Source organism: Seriola aureovittata, chromosome 12, assembly GCF_021018895.1.
Source record: "Seriola aureovittata isolate HTS-2021-v1 ecotype China chromosome 12, ASM2101889v1, whole genome shotgun sequence".
Classification (NCBI taxonomy): domain Eukaryota; kingdom Metazoa; phylum Chordata; class Actinopteri; order Carangiformes; family Carangidae; genus Seriola; species Seriola aureovittata.
In genome coordinates, this window is record NC_079375.1 from 10,015,732 (window position 1) to 10,042,581 (window position 26,850).

The 26,850-nt window shown below is 39.5% G+C and overlaps 3 protein-coding genes across 7 annotated transcripts in view; 1 reads left to right on the forward strand and 2 right to left on the reverse strand.

Moving 5' to 3' along the window:
- The window catches only part of LOC130178994 (rab effector MyRIP-like), a 28,834-nt gene extending 16,789 nt beyond the window's left edge, over nt 1–12,045 (forward strand). Inside the window, exons 5-17 of one of the 4 annotated variants that reach the window (XM_056391681.1) lie at nt 1,118–1,198; nt 2,081–2,178; nt 3,404–3,484; nt 3,772–3,915; nt 4,431–4,566; nt 5,375–5,937; nt 6,463–8,520; nt 8,734–8,790; nt 9,503–9,682; nt 10,340–10,501; nt 10,896–10,994; nt 11,097–11,157; nt 11,298–12,045. In XM_056391681.1, coding sequence (XP_056247656.1) covers nt 1,118–1,198; nt 2,081–2,178; nt 3,404–3,484; nt 3,772–3,915; nt 4,431–4,566; nt 5,375–5,937; nt 6,463–8,520; nt 8,734–8,790; nt 9,503–9,682; nt 10,340–10,501; nt 10,896–10,994; nt 11,097–11,157; nt 11,298–11,314 — 3,737 coding nt within the window. In that variant the 3' untranslated portion in view covers nt 11,315–12,045. The remainder of the gene's footprint in view (nt 1–1,117; nt 1,199–2,080; nt 2,179–3,403; nt 3,485–3,771; nt 3,916–4,430; nt 4,567–5,374; nt 5,938–6,462; nt 8,521–8,733; nt 8,791–9,502; nt 9,683–10,339; nt 10,502–10,895; nt 10,995–11,096; nt 11,158–11,297) is intronic. The other 3 variants (XM_056391683.1, XM_056391684.1, XM_056391685.1) reach the window with 3 other exon arrangements.
- A 132-nt stretch (nt 12,046–12,177) lies between these two features.
- LOC130178995 (plexin domain-containing protein 2-like) lies at nt 12,178–21,608 on the reverse strand. 2 transcript variants are annotated; one of them, XM_056391686.1, is made up of 14 exons: nt 20,471–21,608; nt 18,385–18,611; nt 18,121–18,264; nt 17,748–17,817; nt 17,048–17,170; nt 16,800–16,915; nt 16,625–16,724; nt 16,417–16,512; nt 16,025–16,106; nt 15,151–15,211; nt 14,821–15,049; nt 13,987–14,022; nt 13,320–13,477; nt 12,178–12,779 (listed from the first exon to the last, which is right to left on the reverse strand). In XM_056391686.1, the coding sequence occupies exons 1-14, from the start codon at nt 20,565–20,567 to the stop codon at nt 12,564–12,566; spliced, it is 1,755 nt and encodes a 584-aa protein (XP_056247661.1). In that variant the 5' UTR covers nt 20,568–21,608; the 3' UTR covers nt 12,178–12,563. The 2 variants fall into 2 exon arrangements, with proteins under 2 accessions (XP_056247661.1, XP_056247662.1); XM_056391687.1 differs by lacking the exon at nt 20,471–21,608 and adding an exon at nt 19,663–20,106.
- An 833-nt stretch (nt 21,609–22,441) lies between these two features.
- LOC130179353 (peptidyl-prolyl cis-trans isomerase FKBP1A-like) lies at nt 22,442–26,812 on the reverse strand. Its single transcript, XM_056392270.1, has 4 exons — nt 26,563–26,812; nt 26,423–26,470; nt 25,315–25,427; nt 22,442–23,645 (listed from the first exon to the last, which is right to left on the reverse strand). Exons 1-4 carry the CDS (start codon nt 26,597–26,599, stop codon nt 23,520–23,522), a joined length of 324 nt encoding a protein of 107 aa, XP_056248245.1. The 5' UTR covers nt 26,600–26,812; the 3' UTR covers nt 22,442–23,519.
- Nucleotides 26,813–26,850: the final 38 nt, after the last annotated feature.

Consider the following 26,850-nt stretch of genomic DNA (forward strand, 5'->3'; position numbering starts at 1 on the left):
GCAGCTTCTATCTGAGCTGTGACATACATAGTCATGTAAGCCATTGTCAGTTCACCATCCTGAGAGTCTCATGGTGCCCTCAGGGTTACTGTAACCTTTAGCTGCTGTGGTAGAGGCAACTGTGTTGCTCATAAATCTTTTCCACGTCCCTGTGCTGCGGCCAAATTGTCCTGACTCATTAGATGTAATAACACAGATGTCTGCACACACATCCATGAGGAGGTCACAGGAAAAAAAATCCATGCTCCAGCCACTGAAATACAAGTAAAGACCCTGAGTTTGTCTTCATGTACAGGATAACTCATGTCAGTGAACTCATGCCTGCCTATAGATTAGGCTCAAAGACACAGAGCAGAGTGCTCTCAGTGCTCCCTGCATGTTCAAAATAATCTACAGTTCATATCACTTGGTTTAAGTCCTCTCTTTGCCCCTTAAAATGATTGGAAGTGACCCTGTGTACTCTACTGTACTTCTGAACCAGCCCCTGCTGCACACAGATCAGGTCGCCTGGTAATGCCACACACGAGGCCGCACTAATGCACTTATATAACCACAAATGGCTGCATTGTTGCATGAATATTTACATGACGTGAAAAGAGCTCAAGGCTCAGAGTTGGAAGGGGAAACAGTCTACAGTATGACTGAGCTCTCTGCTGCCCAATCACAAATTCTAAAATCAACTTGTATTTAAAATTTAACACATATTAAAAGGCAGAGATACTGCCGGGCAGATTTTCTCAAAAAAAAAAAAAAAAGATTGTGATCATTGCTATGACATTTATTATTAGTGTGGAATATATAGAGTAAATAGTTGATGCATGAAATTGATGCCATCTGTGACACACTTTATAAAAGACTGAAAAAGATTTCATTTGCTCAGTCACACTGAGCAAATGAAACACAAGAGGTACATCTTCTTTATTTCTGTTTATTCATTCATCTCTTTTGCTTAATCTTCTAATTTAAAAATTCACCCTGATCCAGTTTCAGGATATCAGGTTAATGCCATGGGAACGTACTGTATCTGCCTTTTCACATCCAAGTGAACATCTGTCTGTCTGTTTTTTGTGTGTGTGTGTGTGTGTGTGTGTGTGTGTGTGTTTGTGTTTGTGTACAGAAGGCAGCGCCTACGAGGAGAGCGTCTGCAATGAGGGCAGCGTCTGTGAGAGCGACTCAACCTTCTACAGACAAAGTGAAGGTGCAAACATGCTTTATAATGTTTTCAGTTTTTTGCTGCAGCTATTATTAAAGTCACCATTGGACATGTGTGACATTAATACAGTCTTATGCAGATTATTTTTTAGCTCAGTTAGATTTTATTTCCATTTGGCACATACCACATGGGATTACAAAATGTTGTGAAATATTAAACATATGACAAAGACATTTTCTCGTGACACAAAAGAAAAACTTTTAAGTTAGACGGAGCCAAATTAACAGTTTACCCGTTTCCAGTGTTTATCCTAAACTAAGCTAAGCTAACCATATGCTGCATCCATCTTCATATTGAATGGGCAGATATGAGGGTCTTATCAATCTTCTCATGTCACTCCCCAAAATGTGAAACCGTTGCATCAAAACTAGATTTTGACACAGGCCCCCCCTACAAGTCAGCGGCCTCAAGATTCAGTGATAAAGAGATAAAAATGTTTGACGGACCTTTTGTGCCAGTTTATATTAAATCGAATCGAATCGAATTAAATTACTAGAAACTATTTGCCACACAGGGAACCTGACACCTCAAGGGTGCTGTCCTGTGTGTCCCACTGTGCCCTCACTTTCTCCTCATTCTCTCAGTTCACTGCACTAACAGGATGATTGACAGCAAACATGAATGAACAGCTGCAGCAGCCTGATGGTCATGCCTCTGTCTGTGGTGGCTCCGTAACACCAATGAGGCAAAAAGAGATTAGTGATGCAGGGCTAGAAAACAAAATGAAACTGAAAAGGATGCAAGTACTTGCTCCTGTTTTACGTAACTGCAACGGGTGAATCATGATTTTGCTTTAATTTCAGTTCCACTGCGAGCATATTTCAGTTAATGACAGAACAAGTGATTATTGTATTTCTTTGTGTTCAGCGCACAGCATGGCCGAGACGCTCACTGTGGCCTTGCGGGTGGCAGAGGAGGCCGTAGACGAGGCCATTTCCAAGGCAGAGTTCGACACGGCCAATCAGGTGATTGATGTTGCTCGTGATTTATCAATAGTCTGTTATTATAAATATAGCCATTTATCTGAACACAGTGTCTTACACTTTGTGTTACAAAAACAAGCTACTTACAGTTATTTTTCAGATTGTATTGTAGATGCTGCAGTATGTTATATTGTTATTAGTGTTCTGTAATAAATCCTCCGCAATTTTCTTTTCAAATTTCTCCTTAATCTGACATCTCATATTTTTCTCTTTGAGTCAGATTATGTAAAAAATAATAATGATGATTATCCTGCCTCCCAAAAGACAGTTTAATACGACAATATAAGACAATGAAAGTTCCATTGTTAGGCCAACATAAATGCAAAATGACAACAATAATAGGTCTATTATACTGAACATGAAGTAGTTATTTTTCAGAACATGTGGTTCTGTCGCATGTGCACAAACCTTTTGTTTAAAGACAGACACAAATTGCTTAAAAAAAAATGCACAAAAACTACAAAGACATGGGAAGCGACTGCAGAGATGCACAATAATTACAAGGAGCAGCAAAATGAGGATAAACCAGCACAAAGGGACACAAAATGGCCACTGTCACAAAATGACTCCAAAGAGACCCAAAATAACTACACAGAGACGCAGTCTGCCCAGCAAGAGTGGCGAAACAGCTACAAGGAGACACAAAACAGCTACACAGAGACAAAATATGACTACAAAGAGACACTTAGCAACAACCAAGTGACTCATAATGATTACAAATTGACACAAATGGACCACAAAGACATAGCAACTACAAACAGACATAAAACAACAAGAGACACAAAACAACTACGAAGTTTTGTGTCTCTTTGGGGCCCATCGTCTCATAATCCATTCATTGTTTGACACCATATCTTAAATCAACATTAACAACACAGTACCTAATTAGCCATTTTTATATCAATTGCAATTAATCTCAGCTCCATATCCCACATTTTCAGAGGTGGCTAAAGAAGCATCATGGGTGTCTATAAATTAATTTCTATATTTAAAATTTTTTATCACATCAGAAATGCTATCTGTAAAATCCCATAGTACATTTCTGATTCTGCAGACACTTGTAGTATATGTTAGAAAAAATTTACTTGTCACTAATATAATATAAGTATATATCTGAGTACAGCAAATATGTTTATTTAGAGAAGTAAGCTGATAGTGTGTGTGGTTCTGAATAGGTCTCGTATTTGTGTGTTTGTTTGTTTACCAGGAGAAGCAGAATGAGGCACACTATCTGCGGGAGCACAGAGGAGAGCTCATTGCGGAACTGGCCAAAACTATTGTGCAAAAAGTAAGAAAAAATAATAGATTTCAGTGATGGACGCCATTCTCACTTTGTATAGTAACAGATGTTTTATAGTGTGTAATTAGTTTGATTTACTGTGTGTGAAAAGCCATTGCCTAACACTCAAATGTAAGTAATCAAATGGGGTTTCCAGAGCTGTTTTGCTACAGTGTGTTCAAATAATTAACAAATCAATGAATTTACACTGAATAAGGAGAACCAGCAGATTTTTTTATGTTTTGATGTGGGATCAGGGCTATATGCATTACTAATCATGTGTCTGTGTATGTAAGATCGTCAGTAGGAGGAAGACTTTGGCTGAGATGAGGACAGAGTGCGACCAGGACTGGCCCCTTGAACAAAACGCTGACCCCCGCCATCCTCAGCCCACCTGTGATCAAGCCTCGAGCTCCCTCAAACACCAACCAGGCCTCTGGGTAAAGAAAAGAACATGTCACAGTCACAGCCACTTTAAGTTACAGCTGTCTGTGTTTTCCTGCATGTGTGTTGCTTCATTACAAATCCTCTCATGTGCACGGTGACACATGCTGACCTCTGCTGGTCAAACAGTTAAACACGCCGTGCTCTTATGTCTCCTCAAATTTGGTGCACCAAGGCTAAGGTCACTGTGACCTTGAAAACACATTTTGGCTGTAACTCATAAAGTCATATGGTAATTGTGACTCAATTTAACATGAATGTCCAACAGGATAAAATGATGAAGAGATGACAATTTATATCCAAATGGTCAAAGGTCAACTTTTGAAGGGTAGATTATGACCATATTTCCTGCAACCTGGCTGGTTGGTGGAGGTATACAACCACAACGCTTTTAGATTTAATTTCTATTTTATTCCTGACATCCAGTGTTCCCACAGAACGACTGCAGATACACTAGACAAGTGTCATTCTTGTGTTCAACCTTTAACGCTTGTAATTTGTCTCTACTCAGAGGTCACACTCTGCCTCTTCACTGTTGGACAATGACCCTCCAGGTCTGATACAAGACTCTCTGCAGGCGTTTAAGAAGGAGGGTGGTGGATCAACTATTTCTGCTTGGAAGAGTGTAGACCGGCTGGACAACGCTGGTAAGATCTTGTTGCTTATCGCTTTAACCTCTGAAGCCCACCTTTGGATCACTCACCGTAAACTCATGCTGTGCAGCCAAACACTGTTAAAACGCACATAACTCTATTTCAAATTCTAGCTGATGTCCCCAAATTTTCAAATATACTAAAAATGGTCAGGCAAAATTTTTGAGGAAAGTGTTTAAAATTGAGTATTTTTCATGTGGCAAAGGTCTGTTCTCTGTTCCAAAGTCTCGGCTTGAAACTAAAGGTGATGGAGGTTTGTGGTCAGGGCCGTCAGGCTTTGGAAAGAGAGATTCTCCTTTAATTGTCTTAAGTTTATTTATTTTACATTAATTTTTTTTTTTAAATTAACTTTTGATTTGAAAAGTGCTCTCCAAATAACAATGATTATTCCACAGTCTTGGGCTTGAATGTTTCACTCAATGTTAACATCATATAGATTCAGTAAAGAGCTGGAACAACTGATAAAGAATATATACAATATGTGATAATGCCACAGTGCGGAATAAAATGATTTTTCCAATGGGGGAAAATTGGCTGTTATATCATATTAGTCATGAGTAAATAATAATATTTTGTTGACAGTTAAAATCGATACTAAAACATACAAGGAGCCAGTGTAAGGCGGCTGAAAGTCACGTCTCTTGGTTCTGGTTAAAAGTCTGTCAGCTAATACTTGCCTCTTCTGTGTTTTTGTTTGTTTATGTTACTGCGTGTGTGCTTGTACTTTTTTGTTGTGTTTGTTTGGCACATGGTCTCTGCTTGTCTGCATGATGTCTGTGTGTGTGCATGCTCGCATGCGGAGGTGTGTCCTCAGTGCTGAAGAGCCCAGACGGGAACTGGATTGCCCTGCAGAGCGCCCAGCTGTCTCGCCCCAGCCTGCTGACCAGAAGGAAAAGCCTGGTCTTTAGTGCCTTGGAGAGGGAGTCCGGAGTGGTGTCCGCCTACGAAGGCATGGGCTCTGATAACGAAACCAAGTCTGAGCCTGACAGCTCCTGGGGTGCTGTCCTCCAGGAGATCCACAGAAAGATGACAGACTCTAACTTCAACCTGCAGGACCCTCGGGACAGGACCCAGCTGCCTCTAATGGGCCGCCGAGGCAGCAGAGACGATATGTTTTCGGACTCTGAGGGGAACTGGAAGCCCAATAAACCTCTGCTTGCTTTTTTTAAGAGGAATATGCCTGCAGAGATCAGGCGACCTTCATCATCCGGAAGGACAAGTGTCATTGATGTGAACTTTAATGTAGAAGGAGCAGGAGAGGAGGAGGAGAGCAGTGTGGCTGCTGCGCTGGAGGTGGGAAAAGTCAGGAGATCACGGAAGAAAAGGAAGAGTAAAAAAGAGCAAGTAGCTTCTTCGTCTGTGTCGGTAAGAAAAAAATCATCATCATGACCTTCTGTTAATGTGACAAATACTAACAGCAGAAAAGAATTGAATCAAAATAATGATGTATATTCAAGTAGGCTTTACATTAATGTGAACTTGTGGTACTGGTACTATAACATGCTAAATTTCCTTTTAAGGTTAATGAATGTAAAGCCTGGATGAGTTTTTCCATGTACAAAGTAACATTAGTAAAGCTGTTAACTGGAATGCAGAACTGGAACAAGAACAAGCTTATTAATCAATTAACTGATTAATTAGTAATTCACCCGGCAGAATAATTTTAGTAAAAGAATGATCCTTAGAGTTGTTTAGATCTTTTCTTTTCTCCTTTATATGTTTTTGAATTAATTATTTTGGGGTGCTAGTTTTGGCTTATAAAATATAATACTAAAATAATCAGGTACTAAATTACGCTAGGTGTACCTAATAAACTGGTAAATGTATTAGGGGAAATTGTGCTTAATTCACCACAAAAATATGTTTTTAACGGACTTCTTGTATTCACAGGATTTAAACAAAGAAGACAACCAATCCCAACCTATTTCTGATGCCGTGACGCCTGACACTTTGACCTCTGGTGCCACAACCCCTGAACCTTTTGACCTCGAGAGTGACATGGCTGGACACGGAGCCAGTCAGATGGACGAGATGCTCACGTTAAAACTACAACAGCTAGCGGTCCGAGTTTGTGACTCCTCCACTCAAGAAGAAGTACTTGACAAAGACTTAGATTGTGGTGATGATGGACCGGGGGAAGAAAGGAGACAAGGAAGTGAGGACAAAGATGGTGAAAGGTTGTGGAAGATGGAGATCGACTTGGATGAAGTAAGAATGGAGGATGAGAAAGAGGACGAAGAGAGAGATTTAGAAGTAGATGATGAAGAGATGAAACACAGATTATACAGGCTCGTCGCACAGTCCAGACTCACATACTTTTCCTCCACTGATGATGATTTAAACAAAGCAGGCCAGAGTGAAGGAGAATGGGACGAAAATATAGAGGAAGACGGAGAGCAGGAGGAGGAAATGACAGAAGGACTCACATATAAACTCTGTCAACTGGAAAATGAAGTCAGAGCTACACAGTTCTCATCCACAGAGGACGAGCTGGACAGAGTTGGCATCGAAGAGAAGAAGACAGAAGAGGAGGATGGGAGGAATGAGGAGCTGGCTGTGAAAGTGTGCAGATTAGCTAAACAAGTCAGTGCCACCCAGTTTTCATCCACAGAGGATGAGTTGGACAGAGCAGGCAGAGGCAAAGAAGGGGAGGAAGCAATAGACGAGGAAACGCTGTGGAAGTTACAGGAAGAAAAAGCAGTTCAGGCTGCTCAGCTGCGCGATTTGGCCAGTCTAGTCAGCGCCTCTCAGTTTTCTTCCACTGAGGATGAGCTGGATAGAATCGGAAAGAATGAGGGAGATGGAGAGCAAGAGGTAACTAAAAGAGGAACTGAAAGCAGCGTTGAGAGGGAAGACGTGTGGGGAGGAGCCGTGGAGAGGAGAGAATCATTTGGAAAGTTGGATGTGAAAATGTTTGATTTGAGAGATGAGACTGAGGAAACAAAGACTGAGAGTAGTGATGAAAAAGCAACAGCTGAGAATGTTTTGGTAGGTGAGATTAAGACAGATGACGTCCAACTAGGTAAAACACAGAAGAGAGAAGAACCCGAAGAGAGAGTATGTGAATGTGAGGCTGTAAAAGCTCAACAGAAAAGACAAGTGATGAAGTTGAAATCAGCGATGGAAGCAGAGAAAACGGAGGAGATAATCGACTCCAATGAGACAAGAGAGGAACAGGGATATCAGCCAGAGGCAAAGTGGCCAGACGAAAACGAAGGAGAAGACAAGTTTAACAAGGAGGGTCAGGGGAAGTGGGAAGCAACAGCAGACAGTGAAGAGGAAGACCCAGAATTTGACAGAATAATCAGCAGCATGTTGATGATGACTTTGGAGGACATGCAGGTAGAAACATTAAAGAATAAAGCTGAAGGAAATGGGAGAATAAATAGAGAGCTAGAGGAAACGGAGACAGAAGCGAGTGTTAAAATAGGGAGAGAAAGTGGTTTCAAAGAAAAGGTTGTTGATGAACAGACTGCAGATGCATCAGAGGAGAGAGGAAGTGCGAAAGAGCCTCAAAGTCAAGGTGACAATGTGACATCAGAGTTGGCTGCGAGAGAAAGACCAGAAGAAAATGCAACTGAGCAAATTGGAGGAAACACTTCCAGGAAAGACAGGAGTGGAGAGGTGACGAGCAGAAACGAAAATGAGCAAGAAGATACGGACATGGATCGACGAGAAAGAAGAAATTTAGCATTTGAGACAAATGAGGCCCAACAGAAATGTAAGAGAATAGAAGTGGATGATGAGGAAGAAGACGATGGTGGAGGAAAAATGGTGACTGAGTGGCAAATGATGGAGACGCAGGGAGTTGCTGCAGAGGGAGAGTGCAAAAATAAAGAAGTGGATGAAAAATCTGAGGAAACCAAAGAAAAAAGTGCAAACGACACAGAGCAGAGCAGCACATCTCCTCCACAGGAGAGTTTACTGTCACCAGAGGAGATTCAAAATGTAAGCACTACAGCTCATTTTCTTATTGATACTTTCCTTGAGTAACTTAGATGATCATCAGTCTATTTAACAGCAACACGATCACACCTGTAGGAGTTGCTAAAACCACTGCCAGCAAAAATATTCACTGCACTGCAACTAACTAACTAACTACTCATCTAACTATTACTACTCTGTCTGCCCTGTTTCTTCTCTTTCCTCTGTGCGCTGTAGGGTAGTGAAATCGAGCTTTACAAAACAGTACAGTTTATATCTTCTCTTCTGGAGCAGGTGAGAATGAACTTGTTTTGCTGGGGGGGGGGGCAACAGAGTGGATAATGCAGATTAATGGTTATTGCCAATCAAGACGCAGCTGAACTTTTTTTGCATCTTTTCTTCTCACCTTGCTTTCATGCAACTTCTTATCTAAGTTTTTATTCTCAATATCCTGCTGTTGTTCATGTATTTGTGTCGCACAGATGTTGGCCTTCCATTAATGTATCGTGCGTCAGCCAATTATGTTGTTCACTTCAGATATGATAGAGGCTCCTCCTCCTCCAAACTCTGAAAATCATTTCTTGTTAGTTTTTTCAGTAATGTTTTTGTTTTTACTTGATTTAAAGTGGGTGTATATTCTAGAGTCTTCCCTTTTATTAAGTGTGGCTCATCCTGCTTGTAATCCACGTAACAAAACTTCATCCATCTGAGTTTAACTGAAGTGTTAAGATCAGTACCTGCAGGACTTTCCATGCTGCTAAGAATTGGTGCTTATTTAGAGTTGTCTGATACACATCCTGTACACAGGCGAGTAGGAGATGAAATAGAAAGTTTTTTCATCAGTCAGAGAAACTGAGAGGACAGTTTAATCCTAGATTTTTTTTTTTCAACCTTAAAATGTGAAAAATTAAATGTTCTTCTATATCACACTGCAAAATATCAGGTTTTACAAAGGTATCAGTCAGTTTTAAGAAAAGACCTCTTTGTATGTGTGTGTGTGTTGTAGAGGTATTCGGCAGTGTCTCTGCGCAGCATCACCACAGAGGTGCTGAAGGTGCTGAATGCCACCGAGGAGCTGCTGCAGGGAGTGGAAGGAGGAGACAACACCCGGCTCTCTTCCACCTCACTGCCCCCCAACACAGACCTCAAGAAACTGGACCAACAGTTCTCCAGGCTGGAGGAGAACGTAGGTTTGGCTTCATTTCAGTTTACATTTTATTTACTGCATACTTAACCTTTTGCTCAAATATTATCAAATGACTGACTTACTTTTAGCTGATGCACTTGTTTTTTCAATGTGCTGTTGTGGACAACAGTCCAGTCAAATATTTTAAGATTACAACATGTGCATTAGTTTTAATCAAGGACCAAAGACAGGATTGACAGGATAAATTCAATTAAAGGTACCCTTACATATCTGTATGTAGCCAATCATAGAAGCACTAGGTAACAAACAGCTGTGTAAAAGTATGACTAAATTCAATGTTTTCTTTGTCTTACGCTAATCATGTACTGTATATTAGGTAGTTGCTATACAGTACGAAAAAACGCTTAATCGGTTCACACGTCACATTAACTCATTTTAAAATGATAGTTAGTGTTCAAAGGATCATATTATACACATTTCCAGGTTCATATTTCCACTTTGGGGGTCTGCTTGCAAAATATATAATGAATAATGAATATTTGAAGAGTAAAACAAAAGAGTAAAGCGTTTCAGTAGTTATTAGGGTTGCAAGCAACAAGTTGTAAAAACAGGTTTGATAATCACAATTAGTCTTGTTTGCAAATATAAAATACCTGATTTTGAAGTGAACCCTGTGTTGTACTGGACATGCTGCAGGTGTACGTGGCGGCTGGCTCGGTGTACAGTCTGGAGGCGGAGCTGAGTGACCTCGAGGAGTGTGCCAGGGGAATCTGCAGCTCCACATCCGATATGGAGCTGTCCTTCCTGGAGGAGCAGGTGGCATCAGCAGCTGCCAAGGTCCAGCAGTCTGAACTACAGGTGGGTCGAAGCTGAACATGCACCAATGGTTAGAGATGTAGGTGGAATATTAGGAGATTCTAAAATTTTTCTACTGCTTATAATTACACATGAATACTTACCCAGGTTTGAGAGCTGTGTGATGGTGATTTTTTTCAGATGGTTCAAGAGGAATGTTCCATGTTGAAAAGGGTTTCTACTCTGAAGTGTTTAAATGTGCTTGGTAAATGAAATGCCAATTTGTCAGTGGACATTTTGGACTGAAGGGGGGTGCTAGAGGAGAGGTCAGGAGGTCACCAAAAAAAAATTGGGGTTTATTATCTAAGTTTTAATGAATGTATGAATTATCTGTCATCCCTGCAATCAATGGTCAAAATTTACACTGTATTACTTGTTTGTGTTGCTGCTGCTGTAGATTTGTGACATCTCTGCAAGAATTGCTGCATTGAAGAGTGCAGGCCTCAATGTGGACACACAGTCACACGTCACTAAGACCAGGACCATTCCAGTTATGGTACAGTACCTGTATACATTATTATTACACTTCAGTGTAACTAACAGAGCTTTATGTCAAACACCTTGTACACAAAAAAAAAAGATTAAATGTTTTTCACAGCCAGTCACCCTGGACTCATCAAGACAACTGAGGAGGCGCTTACCTGCACCGCCAGTGAAAGGTAAGTCACATTATTTGAGTAAATAATGACAATACTGATTTATTTATTTTTCATAATCACAAAAATACATTTTGAAGTCAGTTTAGTATTTTGCAAACATTAATGGATATTTTTCCCCATTTGGTTTGATTCTATCTCAGAAGACAAAGAAACCTAAATCACTGATCCCGGACCGTTGCAGTACCTTCAATACAGAAGTGCCTTGACCCTGTGACTCTGCAGCCTACAGGCCAGTCTTAAACGATCCATTCAGACACCATTATGCCTTAATTTAACCCTACACTAACCATGCCTCAAATAATACAGAACACTAGTAGTCTATGTAGATATTGTTTAGATGTGCAATATGTCACCGATAGTGCAGGAAATCATCAATTCTAGTATCATGTCAGATATGTACAGTAAATGAAACAACTTTATTTTCAGATTGGGGACCAAACAGTTTTGAAATTTTATCAGCACTAATCAACCATGTGAAGAGACAGAGGAGGTGAACTCTCAGTTTTAAGACTTTTAGATTTCAAAACATGTAGATAACTGGTGAAATGATTATATTACACAGTATGTGTAAAAAAACTTTCTAGACTTAATTTTAGTTGTACATTTAACTAACTGATGAATATACAAATAGTGTGCAGCTACTGGATAAAACCTGCAATTTACACTGTTCTTACTGTATATCATAAATATACAGATTACACATACATGGGAACAATTATAGCATGTTAGAAAAGTTACAAGACTGTATCATGTCTGAAATTAATACTATAGGTATAATATAAACCTGTATTTCATTTATTGTGGGTGTTGTAGTGTACATATTTGTACAGCAAAGCAATCAATAAATGTTGTTTTTAAGTACAGAAAATAAAAATCTTAAGTTGCAAATAGATGTTGTGCTCTCAGATAAACAGCAGTGAAAACACTGTGCACCCTGTTTGCCCCTCCGATCAATGTGGGTGTAATGGTGAGGAATTTATACTGTATTTTTGAGATGAGGAAATGACACCCAAATATGACATTCCTCCTTGTGAAGTAGGTGTGGGAAGGAAAAATATCGTCCATCTTTGAGAGAAATGATCTCAAAACAAACATTCCGCAGTAAACGAGTGAATAACCTGAGCAAGTAAAAACAACTTTTTATCCAAGTACGTTTTCCTTTGAGTTAAAACAGTTCCATGGCTCGCTGGGCAAATGTGAACATGAAGCCAAACTGTTGCATAAAATCTGTAGCTACAGTTTCCTCAGAGTTTGGTTGTTTTCCTCTTTGAATGCTCAAATTCTGTCCTTAAAGTGAATTTGAACAACAGCTAAATTGAAAAATGTATCAGCATTCAAGGAAGGAACGCTAACTCACATAGAGAACCAGCTCTGTCCCCAAAGCCTTCTGGGATATGTAGTTTTGGTCAGGAGCTCTCTGAAAACAGGAAGCGCTCTCTTTGATCAGGAACTATGAATCCTTCTTTCTGTTCGCTCTCTCTTCTGTCTGACATGACAAAAGACTGTTTGGGGTCAATGACCACTGTGCTGTCTTTGTCCTGACCTGGAGCCTCCACCTCAGCATATGAAGGGCGACCGGATCCACGCCTGAACTTCATGATTGGCCAGTGGGTCGGCCGCCGCTGTGGGGAGGAAGAACAGAAAATTAATACACAAGTGGGATTGCTAAAGGAAAATTCTGATATACTATTGCGAAAACAAGTTATTCTCAAATCGATAGAAATAATTGATTTCTGATATGTATTGGTAAAAATAGGTTTTTATCCATTTTCCTGCACTCATTACTACTCACCCACAGATGCTCGTAAAATGTCATACATACACCCAGTGGCCACTTTATTAGGTACACCTGTACAAGCTAATGTCCATAATGTTGGTGTAATAGTTGTAATGTAAATATGTTTTAGCGCTGAGGTCATAGTGGTGTTGTACAGAGCTACAGTGTATTGAGATTTTCTTTTAACATTCTGCCCATCATGTATGTAAATGGGAAGTACAAAAAATTTAACATTTTAATATAATGTAGTTCCATACACCACTGCTGTGTTGGTGGAAAAGGACAATAAGGATTACTTATCTAAATTAAAAACATTGGTAACTTTAGGACTTCAGTTGTTCCAAATGGTTACTACTGAGGTAGACAGCAGCTGTGGATTACTGACCTCCATGAAGAAGAGACTGGCACTGGAGGTGGGGTGGTTGTACACATAAAGGGACAGGAGGACAGCTGCTGCCATGACGACCATCATCATGATGATGCCCGCCAGGAGGCCAATCTGCAGCCGGTCATCACCGTCTCCTGTGCGCTCCTTGTCTCCTGCTGTACAGAGGTGAGGGCGACAGTCAGACTCAAGTTTCAGTCATCGGCAGATTCAAATATAAGACTGACAGTTGTACTGAGAAGTTTCTTGTACCAATAATCTGAGTGACACATTTTTATAGCCCAATGCACTGAAACTGGGGAAAATAATCAAGAACAGAAATGACAAAACCAAGTTGATGACCACACGTGGGAATACAAATTGTTGCCATGGTTGTGGCTCATGGAGTTAGTCCATAACTTGTGTGATACGGACTGTTGCCGCCACAAATAATTAAATGTTGTTTCATTATAGAACTGAGAATTAGACTGCTGTTAAATTTGTTCTATGTTTTTCAGTTTGCCCATGTTGTATGATTTTTGCAGCATTGTTTCCTAAATACACATTTGTAATTGAACTGCTAAAAAAAGATGTCTTCTTCAGTTGCAGTGCTTTGAGCTCTGAGGGCTACCACAGATCAATTGTCTATACAGATATACAGTAAAGCAGATAACAATGAATGACTTACACGCTTCGTTGATGTGCAAAGAGATCTTTGTGTCATCTAGAAAAACAAGAACAAAATGTGATTAGCACTGCATCCATTTGTTTATCCAGTAAGGAATCTAAAAACATCTAGGGATAAAAAAATGCCTTACAATTACGCTCAGACTGAGTCACTAGTTACATTTTACTAATGTTACAGTAGCTTTTTGAGTTAACTTCTGTGCATTTGTACTGGAAGTACTATAGCGTACTTGACTTAAGGTACATTCTCACGTAAGTGGAACATCTTGTTGCCTTTGCACAAAGAGCATCCAAAAGTGTGCCACTTGCTGTGAACACTTAGACTAAGTTTTCACTTTAAATAATGTCCTTGAAACCATGTCCTCCAGTCATTTCATAAGATCTTTGGGGGGAAAAAATCATTTTATTTTCAGTTCAATAAAAATCAAGTACTTTTCTTTCTAGTTAAGTAAAATATCTGGTGTACTTTTGTTTGAGTAGGACTTTGTAGTCCTTTCATGTTACAAACAATAGCTACTACAGCCAAAAATAACAGCCCTCCCATACTCTGACCCAACCAGGCCACAGACTGATACACATATATTGAGTCATTCTTCAGTAGCTGAGGACACTATGCAGTATTTAACATGGCGCTGTATACGCTTAGCTGTGAGCTAACAGAGGCCTGGGAAATAGCTGACCACTTGACCCTCACACTTTCAGGCCTTACAGAACACACAGGGCGTGGATACGGTGCACAACAACAAACATTAATTCATGAGATGGTAATGACGCCTGTCCTGCCCTGAGCTGTAATCTGTTCACTACAGAGGACTTAAAGTATTTGTCAGCTTACCTTCTGCAGGTTTGCTGGTAGGAGGCTGTGATGTGGACATTATTCTCCTGCTTGTGCTGCTGTGTGGTGAGGGGTTGGTGACGATGGACGTCCTGCCGAGGGGGGTGGAGGTCATGCTGGAAGTCCTCTGCTGCACTGTGGTTGCTGTAACAGGAGTGGTCGTATGACTCAGCTGGCGAGATGTGGAGTTTGTGACGTCTGTTATCCGGAGACACCGGGGATCCCGTCTCTGGAAAAACAATATAATGTTCTTTTGTGCAGAAAGCCAGAAATGTGCTGAAGTTCTATCTTAGTTGAACTTTCAGGAGTTGCAAATGCAAATGTAAGAACCTCCTCTGGGCAGCCGAGGTCAACCCAGTCCTGCCGGTTACGATCAAAGCCACTGGAGCATCTGAGAAAGGAAGTAAATATTATTATTGTATAGAGAGTATGGAGAGCTTTAATCACAACTTTGTTTTATTTACAAACATACAAGGTGCTTGATCCAAGTATGAAGTATTTGAGGAACGGGCTTGAATCATGCCTCAGAAGAGTTTTGCAGCTTGATGACATTTTATTTATCAGGCAGTGTTTAAATAAAATCAAACTGATTTGAATAAAGATGTGGACAATAATAATAAACTGTAATTACTATTTATACTCCAATGTTACTGCAGGTGATGCATGCTAGTTTTGCATATTTGTCCCGAATGCTCATCTGAGATAAGGTGATATCTTACAAAACATTTCAGTCATTTTATACAGTACAAGATTTGTTTAACTGACCCCCAAAAGTCATTTTATTTTACATTTCACAGTTTTATCATGTTGCCGAATGCTTTTCGAAACATTGTTTTGTCTATTTTTTTTTTTTTAATTATATAATTATTGACTACTGTTAAATTGCAACCAAATATTGATGATATCAGCAGATATCTCTAAAAGCTGTCACCTATAAGAGGCACTACAGGAAATTTAAATAGTCATGACTCAATGTTCATGAGCGCATCTTTCTTTGAATATTGTGCAATAAATTCTTGTACAAAGGCAAATTAAACAAGTAATCTTCATATTGTAGCTGCCATCAGCCATGATTGTCCATTTCTGTGTCTATTTTAATGGATTAAAAATAAAATTCTAAACATTTACGTATTATTAAATTACATTTTGAGGAATGTGCAGCCTTCTCAGTGGTATGCACTCTCTGCACGTTTTTCCAGTTTACCTTTGTAGCCGACTGCACCAGCTGCAGTTAAAGCCAATCTGAGAAGTGACACATGGACCACAGCTGGAAAACTGGAGACATGCTGAGAATAAGGAAAAGTTAAGAGTCAGGAGGAAGAGACGGCTTTGGCTTCTGAAAAAAAAAACCTGAATGCATTTTGTAAATGTCTTGCAGGGTAGAGCTAACTCCCATCCGCTACTATTATCAGTTTCTGAATACTTGCTGGTTGTACTGTTATTAATTTTTCCTTACAATTTGACTGTCTTTAAAAAGCAGAACAGATTTTTAAAAAAGGTATAGCAATGAATGAAGTAAATGGAGCTTGCATGAGTATTTATGAGCGGAGGAAGTTTTCACAATTTATGTGTTCTGCTATCTTTGGATCAACTTACTGGGGAGAGGTAGCATCTCAACAGTTGTAGAGTTGGAGATTTTGGACTTGAGGATGTCGACTTTGTGATACTCATAGATGGTTCTCCTCCGAACATCTGGAACATGTCAGAAAATATATGATGTCAATTATTTCTGATATCTGAAATTTTGTTAATTTAGCTGCTCAAAATATATTGTACATTTTTATAGAACAAATCTGCCACTTACTGGGGATCTGTTCTATCTCATGAAGCACTACAAAAGCATCCGATAAACCCACTTTGACAGGATGATTCTCAGTGCTGATTTCGCTGATGTCAATAGGAATCTATGAAAGATAAAGAGCTGATTAAATTACTTTTGCATTAAAACAGGACCATGAAGAAGAAAAAAAAAAAATCACCTCTTTGTATGCAAAGACAATCCGTCCGTCGCTGTGCAGAACGGCCTGGAATGTGAACGTTCCCAGACTGACGTCCTGGAGGTGAATCTGGTCCCACTGAACCACCAATGCGGTTCCTAAAAGGCAGACATTAACACACATGCACAACCACAAACATATATTTATTAAACATATTGCACAGAAGACACACAAAAGAAAAATCACTATTGATAGTAAAATTATGGTAATACCAATTCTGTCTCTCTTACCATTATCAATGTAAAACACAGTTGAGTTTTTGGAAAGGGTAGGGTCAAAATCTGCCATCAGAGGGGCGATGTACTGAGTGGCTGTGAGCATCCGGTGGATTATATCTCCAGTGTAAATGAAACCTGGAGGAGACAAACATGACGTTGCCAACAATGATTTACTGGGAATGGAGACTTTCACAATAATCATTTTAATCATGGTTAACTTATAAGACAAAGCGCCCATCCCTCCTACCTACCAGACCTCCCAGCACTACTAATACTACTACTACTACAGCTGCTTCACTCGCAGTAATGTCACTTCTTTTTTGGTGGTAAAGTTAATTTCTGTTTTTTGAAAACAGATCCTCAACTTCAGTATTTTGTTCATGGGGGAGATGAAGAGACAGTCACACTGGTCATAGAAAATACTAGACCATAAAAAAAATACAGAAAACATGAGGAAAGCTGTGATGTCTGATGTGAAAATATATTTAAATTGCTTTACTCATTTAAATCTTGGCCTACTGTAACTTAAGTATGCACTGTGCTGCTGTAATATGAAAGGGAAATGGTTAACAAAAATATACTAAAAATTCTTTCAAAATTCATATCATGTAGCTATATACAGCATATACTTGTACATAACATCTTAAACTTCTCTGAGGAAATACTCAGCCTATTAATTTTGAGCTATGAGAAAAAACTTCACGTGACTCACCTCCAGTTGCCACTGTGATTTCTTTTAGTATATGTCCATAGAAAGGAAAATCAAAGGAAAGATTCACTCTCTGGAAGCAAACATAAGCAAAGTGCAATATCTGCTGTATGTTAAAGACGGTCAACAACCACTTGTAACATACACCAACAATGTTAACACTCAAAATGCAGCTTTACTGCAACTAAGTGAGAGTTACTTAATTTTTTGTTGTAATATGATGATGAGGTGTATGAGTATTCACAATACACTCCATCCTAAAAGCTGCAATGCCCTGATGAATAATTCTTATTCAGGCATGTCTAAGTATATTCCGGTTCAATTTGCATAAAGCGCCAATTGTGCCATTAATTCACACAGACTGATGATTTCATACCTCAGCCTGTCTGTGGGTGCTGGACAGGAAGCCACGGACCTTCCAGTCATCTTCCTCCATCTCATCAATGTTCACCCACAGCTCTTTACTGGCTGCATCTCCAGGACTGTAGATTTTAGATGTGTAGTAGGCGTGATCAATGTCCTGTTGAAATATATGGGTATTGGTATTTAAATCCTTTAATATCACTATTTACAATAAAATAGACAGTAAATTTAAAATGCTATTCTGCAGCCAATTTTCTTGGCTGTAGAATAAACCTACCACAATCTGTGTAGAATTGTCATGGCCCTCCTCCATGAGCAGGTCTGGATCTGACTCCTCTGGTTGGTGCTGGTCTCTGTAGTGGTCCCTCTTATCTGCAGCCCAGCCAGGGGCCCCAGACCTAGGCCTGGACACCCACCTCCTCTCCCTGGGCTTGTGACTCCCGATGTTTACATGCAGCCTTCCCTCTGGAGAAGGCAGCCCCCGCATGTCAGTACGGTAGACTCCTTAGGAATCAGATGAGAGAGAGGGAGATAAGATGCTGCATTAATGAGAAGAAAAATAACCATTCAAGACAAGATCAGTATCATACCAACAATAAAATTAAAATGCCAGAGATTTGAGCTGATGATACTGCATTACACAGCTCTCTTAGTACAAAAATAGGTTCAACACATTTCTATAATCAAGGTAAAAAGTTTGACCATGATACTTTTGTTGCATCTTAAATTTGACTGTTTGCAGCAGCCTACAATAAATTAATGGATTAACTAATCAACATAAAAATATTCTACAGAATTTGCTTTAATCATACAAATAAAGTAGAAATAGAAACAGGACAGCCTATTACAACTGAACGTCATAACGTTCAAGAAGTTATCTACTGCATTAGCTTTAGTTAGGTGTACCTACTTAAGTGACAACTGAGTATAGCTTCAATGAAGAACTTAAAACTGGTAAATGACATATTACAGTTAGTTTGGAATCTAAACATTATTCCAACAACCCTGAAGCTACTTAGGGAGAAATAAAGAGGGAAACCTGTATGTTAAGGAGTGTTAGATGTGCAGATGTCTTTGAACATCTCAAACTTCAGTTAACTAAATCCTGCATCTTCTCACATGCAACAGGACATGAACAATTCCTGAGCATGTGCCATGTGGCAAACATGTGCAGTCACTCCGTCATTCTGGCCCTACAGTGACAACAGTGCGTCCTAACTTCTCTCTTCACAGCAGAGGGTGAAAGCATGCTTCACATTCTTCACACCAGCAGGTCCAGGACCAGCCATGTGAGGCCGGGCAGCAGTGGGTGTTGTGTCTATATTTCTATCACAGGGTGGCCCTGTGGCTCCAGAGGCCTCACAACCCTCCACCTGTGTGTTGGTGTGACGTGGGCATGCTACTTAATCTAGTGGCGCTGATGTCAAGAAGAAAGATTAGCGTTATCGGTAAGAAAGGATAGTAACTGTATCACTAATTGTAAGGACTACCACTGTTACCGATGGGCTGCTACTATGTAAGATTTTGATTTATCATAGAGTTCAATGCAGCTTACCAACTATGCAGGCAGCAGTCCTCTGTTGCCTTTTCATTTAAAATAAATAAAATGTTCCACGGAAAAAACACATTCAAAGCAGCAGCAACACACCTGAACCTGATTACACCTTTAATTATTCTCTGTCAGCTCCCTCAAAATAAAAAATCGCCACCTGGTGGTTGGATGTATAGAAACAAATCAACCCAGAGAGACCTAAAATTGAAAATTGCTCCCAAAATTACAGCGGGTTAAAATGTTTAATTTATTTTTTCTGGTACATACGGTTAAAGTAAGAATTAGTCATTATTTAAATTAAACTAAATGTTAATTATTGGTATTGCACTGTTGTCTAAATGCTCAGCTAAAAAAAAATAGATATTTCTGTTTCCTTGTTGAAGAAAATGTCATAATACTTTTTTCAAATGGCAACTTCAATCAAAAAATATTGGTTTCAGCAAAGAAAAACACACAATTTAATCACCATTATTGTTATTACAAGTAAACATAATATGGTAGAATATGGAGCCATGTCATGAAAATTACTTAAACATAGGTTAACAGTGAATCCCTACACTAAAAGCATTAATGACGCAGTAAAATTACCAGAGTGCGTTAGTAAGTTAATTAGTGTATTGATTTTGACCAATGCAGGTCATATTTTCGAAAATAGACAACGTGATTAAAAACAATAGACTAAAATTATATTTTTCTTCTACAACAGAGTATATATTTATATAAGCTATAACAGTGTGCAAACTGACCACCCATTCATAACGTTAGCCTTAAAATAGTATTTGTAAATTCAACATAATTTTTTATGACTTACCACTGGCAGATTTTAGCTTCATGAAGCTTATTTGAAACTGGACAACAATGACGAGTCCTGTAATGAGATGAACTGTCTTGGTCACGGTCGCCGCCATCCTTCCTGTCACTTCGTACAGCTGCTCCAGTGCGCAAAGAAACTCATGAATAAGCGCAATTTGTTTGCGCCGGTTTGTGACTGGGACCCTCCAACGTCTCACTGCTGCTAGTTATCAAGTTATCAAAAATACACGCACGTCTAATTAGGAAAGAAGCGCAGGCCACGCAACCTTAACCATCTATGTAGCCTAACGTAAAGTTTCCCGTCATGTTAATTTCCACGTAAATTTCTTAAATTATCCGCAAACCCAACTGTGCGTCAGTTCAGTCTTCCCCGGAATGAAACGCAGCTGGTGATGAGAGCCAGTACCCGTAGGAACGCTGCTTTCACGTGCTGTCGTAATTATCGAAATCACAAGACATAAAACAGATTACTAGTGTGTTCAATCAAAAGTCTTACAGTATATTATTTTGCACAGACGAAGGGCACACCAACTAACTGATTATGTTTCTGCATTATAGCACCTATTACGATAGCTCTGTGCAAGTGTTTTTTCTTATTTATTGCTATTTTTCCACTAGAATGTGCAGAGACTGTCTGGTGAATTACAAATGATGTTCTTGTCATGGAGTAATCCCTATAATATGAAGAGACAGGATGACTGCGCACTAAAATCCAGTTTCATTTTATCACACGTTTAAGTCAAATTGGTCATTTTTTATCAAGGGTGGTTTGCAAAGTTGTAATGTTTAAGTTTGCATTCTTGTAACAATCAGGCCCATTTTTGACCACATTTTAAAGTTTCATATTTACAAAATTCGGATAAAATTTACCAGAATAATCCGAACATTTTCAGGGAGTCCTTGAAACATGCGTATATTGTGCACGCGCAATAAAATAATTCAAATTTATAAAACAAATATATGAAACACATGAAGTCCGCGGATAAATATTAATATTGGAGTTCAGCGTGGTCACTCTACCTCAAAGTTTCACCTAGATTTCCAGAAGCAAGTGAAGGCAGCAGAGGCCTCTAATGTGATTCCAGCTTTTCCCACTAGATGTCACTGGATCATGAATACTAATTTCTCAACAGCTCAACAGCATCTCAATTACAGTTACGACTTGCTTGAAATCCTCTAATGTTGTTGTGATATTTAACAACTGAAGAATAAGTCAAAGATTTAACAAGAAAATATAATTATGATGGCCAAATAAATCCTAAAAGCTTACTTAGTATGTTGGATTTTAATATATTTTTGGGACAATTTCTTGCCAAGAGTTAGACAGATTGATACCACTCATGTCTGTTTAGTAAGCTACAGACAGCTGCTGATTAGCTGAGCTTACTGTAGCACAAAGACTGGAAACAGTGGGGTCAGTCTGTAGTAAATGTAATGTGGTAAACAGTACAATATTTGCCTTTGTAGTGGAGTACAAATATAAAGCAGTATAAAATGGAAATACTCAAGTAAGATACAAGTGCCTCAAAACTGTACTTAAGTACATTAGTTGGATAAATGTACTTAGTTACTTTCGCCCACTGGTCATATTTCATCAGACGGCTGCAGTCCATTTAGGGTAATCCACTTACACACGCACAGACCAGAATCCAGTTCGACATTATTTTCATGAAAACATTACTAAGGCCTGATGTGGCAATCCCTCCGAGGCAACTATTTAAACCCATCCACCCCTACCAGCATCAAAACGGGACACCAAAAACACACTTCAGCTCATCAATGCCTTACAAATCTGGCGCACTGCCTGAAAAGAAAATAATTTGCTTATTCTTAATATAAAATAAACATAAAATTCCCAAGCGTTATTTGTGTCTCGAGAGATTAGTTCACAGGGTGGATCTAAAAATAAATGTGTCCTAATATGTATAGCTATGTGCAAAATGTGAAACGTAATCATGAATGAAACGTATACCGTATACTTTTTTTTTTTAATGCAAGAATGCAATACCCACAGATAAGACAATTTCTATTAGATGACACAATGAAGAAATAAAATATGTTCAGAATTATGACATAATACAAGAGCACTTCAGGCCTATAACTTGACAAAAAGACCCAAGAGTATAGTATAAGGAACCGGTTTCAAAATCAGTTCCCTATATTATAAATGGCAACACAAGTAGAGATGAAAAATGAATTAAATCATGAGCCATTATTGTTTCTAAACATACAAAGTGTCTCTTGTGTCAAAGTTTTAAGCTGCCGACTCAATGCATCTATTGAAAGGATAAATTCATGCTGGAAAATACAAATAAACTTTTTAGTAAAAGGTCTTACATGTGCATTTTTGACATCAAAAATCATTATATTACTTTTCATTCCTTTGTTTTTTGCTCTTATTCCATTATGTATATTTTGTGCTATTTAACAACTGAATTATAAGTCAAAGATTTAACAGGCAAATATAAGAATGAAGGGCAAATAAATCCTAAAAGCTAACTTAACATGTTGGATGTTTATATATTTTGGGGACAATTTCTTGCCAAGAGTTAGACAGATTCCAGTCATGTTTGTTTAGTAAGCTACAGGCAGCTGCTGATTAGCTGAGCTTACTGTAGCATAATGACTGTAAACAGCTGGCTCCGCCTGTTACTGCACCAAGTCATGAAATAGACCGGCATATAGCCCCACCCGATTTGACACGTGGGTTTTTGGGCAGATCAATCAAACAAGATATTATGTATTAATGGTTGGCTGATCTGAGTGTTGTTGATCTTTTAATGCAACAATCTGCAAGAAAGCAAAAAAAACATTTTCCCATAATGTTGTACTATTCCTTTTAAGTCTTTAAAGAGCGCCATCTTAGCACCAATGATAACACTGGCATTAGTATGGTTTGTTTGTAATTTGTCTCAATTATACCAGGATATCAAAATAATTTCTATAATGATTTATCCATGTGCATAAATGCTACTGACAGCACCTTTAATTAAATAGTTATTTGTTTCAGAGATGTGGGTGGAATGAAAAAAACCATCTTAAAACACTCAGCAATTCAGAAGCTCCACTTCAAAGATGAGAGTGGAATTTCCTGGGATGATGGGTGGGTATCCTTTGCTGCCATACGCATAGTCCGGTGAGCAGGTCAACTTAGCCACCTGGCCAAGGCTCATCTGTGGAGGAGGTGAAGAGCAAATTACATAAAGGAAATAATGTGGTGTTAATACTGAGCAGCTAATTTGTATTACTGGTATCTGTTAGAAGGGTTACTGGAGTGGTTTAGTTTCATAAAGGGGGAGAGCTATATATCATTACAGCAGAGGATGAGACATCCAGACTTTTAATCACTAGTATGTGTCAAGCTCCAAAAACACTGGATTCCCATTTCCCATTATGCAGTGACATTTTTTTGGCCCTCCCTGTCTGATAGATGCCTTTCTTTACCTCTTGTCAATGACTTGACCCCTTCTCTTTTTGCACACTTAGTGCTGTAGATTTAACTTTAAATGAATAAAACTGCTGTTTTTGCCCATCTTTCTACACTCAGTAACCCACAGCGCAAAAAAAATGAAGTGGTCTGAATACTTTTTGAAGCCACTGTAGAAGATTGCTGGCTATATTAGCTGTTATGAGTAACCACAGTCCTGTGAAGTACAATGTGAGTAGTCACAGTTTGCGAACCTGCAGCAGGTCACAATTCTGTCATAACTCCTGGTGGCTAGCTTTCCCTAACTATGTCGTAGTGAATTTATCGGTGCAGTCAGAGAGAGAAAAACAGACTCTGCACACTTATCTGTGTACTCATTTTGTGTTTGTTAATGAGATGTTATGATATCTGGCAACAAGAGCTAAAGCAAAGGGAGTTGACGGAGGAGTGCGCAGCTTTTTCTTTGTTCAGTCTGTTAGGTTGATGTCAAGGAAGCACAAGCAGTAGGAGCAGATGAATCACTGAACTGACTACTGCTCTGTCTCTACTGAAACTGATTTATTAAAAGTGGATGTCTGTTCTCTACTTAGTTGAAGCCTCTGGTACTGAATGTCCACTGCTCTATGCATAACTTATCTTATAATATACATATCCATATGACACTGATGACACAGCTATTGTGACGTGTATTAGGACATGGCAGGAAGAGGAGTACAGGGATCTGACGATGGTCTTCAGTGGATGGAGGGACAAGAACTGCCTCCTTCTGAACACCTCCAAGACCAAGGAGATGTTCATCAACTTTCAGAAGTCTAGGCCCACCCTTTAGCCAGTCACCAAAAGAGGGAAGGACATTGATGTGGTTCACACACTAAATACCTAGGTGTGCACCTGGACAGTAAACTGGACTGGCCTCTGAACACAGATGCCACCTACTTGAAGGGGCAGAGCTCGCTCTTTTTCCTCAGGAGGCTCAGATCGTTTGACGTCTGCAGTGAAATGCTGCACATGTTTTATCAGTCAGTGGCGGCCAGTGTACTTTTTTATGCTGCAGTCTGCTGGGGCAGCAGCATATCTGATATGAACACAAAGAGACTGGACAAGCTGGTAAAAAAGGCTGGGTCTGTGCTTGGCAGGAGTCTGGACTCACTCAGGACTGTTGTAGAGAGAAGCATTCAGTGTAAGACGGAGGCCATCTTGGACAATACCAACCATCCTCTCCACAACATTCTGGCAGGCCGGAGAAGCAGCTACAGCTGCAGCCAACGCCTCATCATAAAGTATCTATTCATCTGTCTATGACAGGTTATGCAGGTAGTGCAGGCATTTAATGTTTCCAGGTAAAATGTCTTGCAAATAAAGTATGATGCCCAATGACAAGTAAACTGATCTTAACGTGTAGTTCCTGTTCTTACCTGAGCTACACCTTCATCCCAACCACGAATTACTTGACCCTCTCCAATTTTGAATTTGAAGGGGTCTCCCCGGTCCCTAGAGGAGTCAAACTTTTTCCCGCTTGTCAGGGTGCCTGTTCAACAACAAAAAACTTGTTAGCACTCTCTTAGAGCTGCACCATTAATTGGCAACTGCTGTATGATTACCAATTAACCATTTAATTACTTGTCACTTTTTAAGCAAAAATGTACAACATTCCCTGGATCCAACTTCTCAGATGTAAAGATCCACTGCTTTTCTTTGTCATAGTGGACATAATAATTACACGTTTCAGATTATACAAGTAAAACGAGCTATTTGAAGGTAAAACGTTGGATAGTGGGATATTATAAAATAATAATCGATATTATTAATCAGAACATCAATAATGAAAACCATTAGTTGCAGCCCTACACCCCATGACTACATAACCCCTCCACGAATATTGAATCTTGAGTGTTTGTAGCACTTCGTCCTCAGTCGTGTTGTAGCACAACTACAACACGACTGAGTGTTCACTACATTAGTCAGTGTTCACTACATTAGTCAGTGCACATAATAGGCCGAATTAAAAATTTTAAAAAGGTATAGTTCGTAAATCCTGGATGCGAAGATCGGTGCCTCTCATGGCTGCTGTGCATTCATGTTGCAGCAACAGCCAGGATCACGTTAGCTGGACTTAGCTTAGCACAATGAGTGGGAATGAAGGGAGGGGGCTACCCAAGCTAATTGTTGATTTTATACATCCGTGTTAAAGAAATTAATTATCATCGTGTGAGCTCGGGCGCTTTAGGAGCGATGGTCAGCAGCTTTTGGAAAAAGCCAGGCTATCCGTTTCATCCCCCGTTTCCCGTCTCTGTAGCATGCTAAGCTAAGCGACGCTAAGCTAAGCTAACCGTATCATGGCTGTAACGCTAGCTTCATTCTAACGGGTAGCACCCATTTCCTCGTCTAACTCTCAAAGATAACGCGAATAAGCACATTTCCCAACCGTGAAACAACACTTACCCGCTAAGATTACATCTTGAATCGACCAAAAGCTTGTTTCTGAGCGGCTAATATTCTATATTATAAGTGAAAGTGTCTCACCAACGTAGTGCACAGAAACAGTCTGTCCTCTCTTCGGAAAAGTCCTTCCTAAAGGGAGAAAACGTGGGTTTAAGACGATGTATTTGTAAAAGGAAATACAATATTGTAATATCGACTAATTGGAATAAAAAAATCCTCACCGTCTCCAGGTTTCAGGGTTTCAACTTCCACTCCCATTGTTCTTTCTGTGCAGCCGCCGCTCTCTGACGCTTCCTGTAGCTCCCCGTGTGAATGTGAGTTCAGTCAAATGTAAAGGGGTCGGCCCGTTCAGTGTAACATGTCTCACATGGCTCGTCGGGCTTAAAGCAATGTCTAGCTACTGCAATGTCATTTTTTCTGCTTCTGGGGGTGTTGAGTCTCCATGTCGGTGCTTGTCTGAAAGTAGGAGGAAAAAATATGTGAGAACAAGCGAGAGGGAGGGTTTGCAC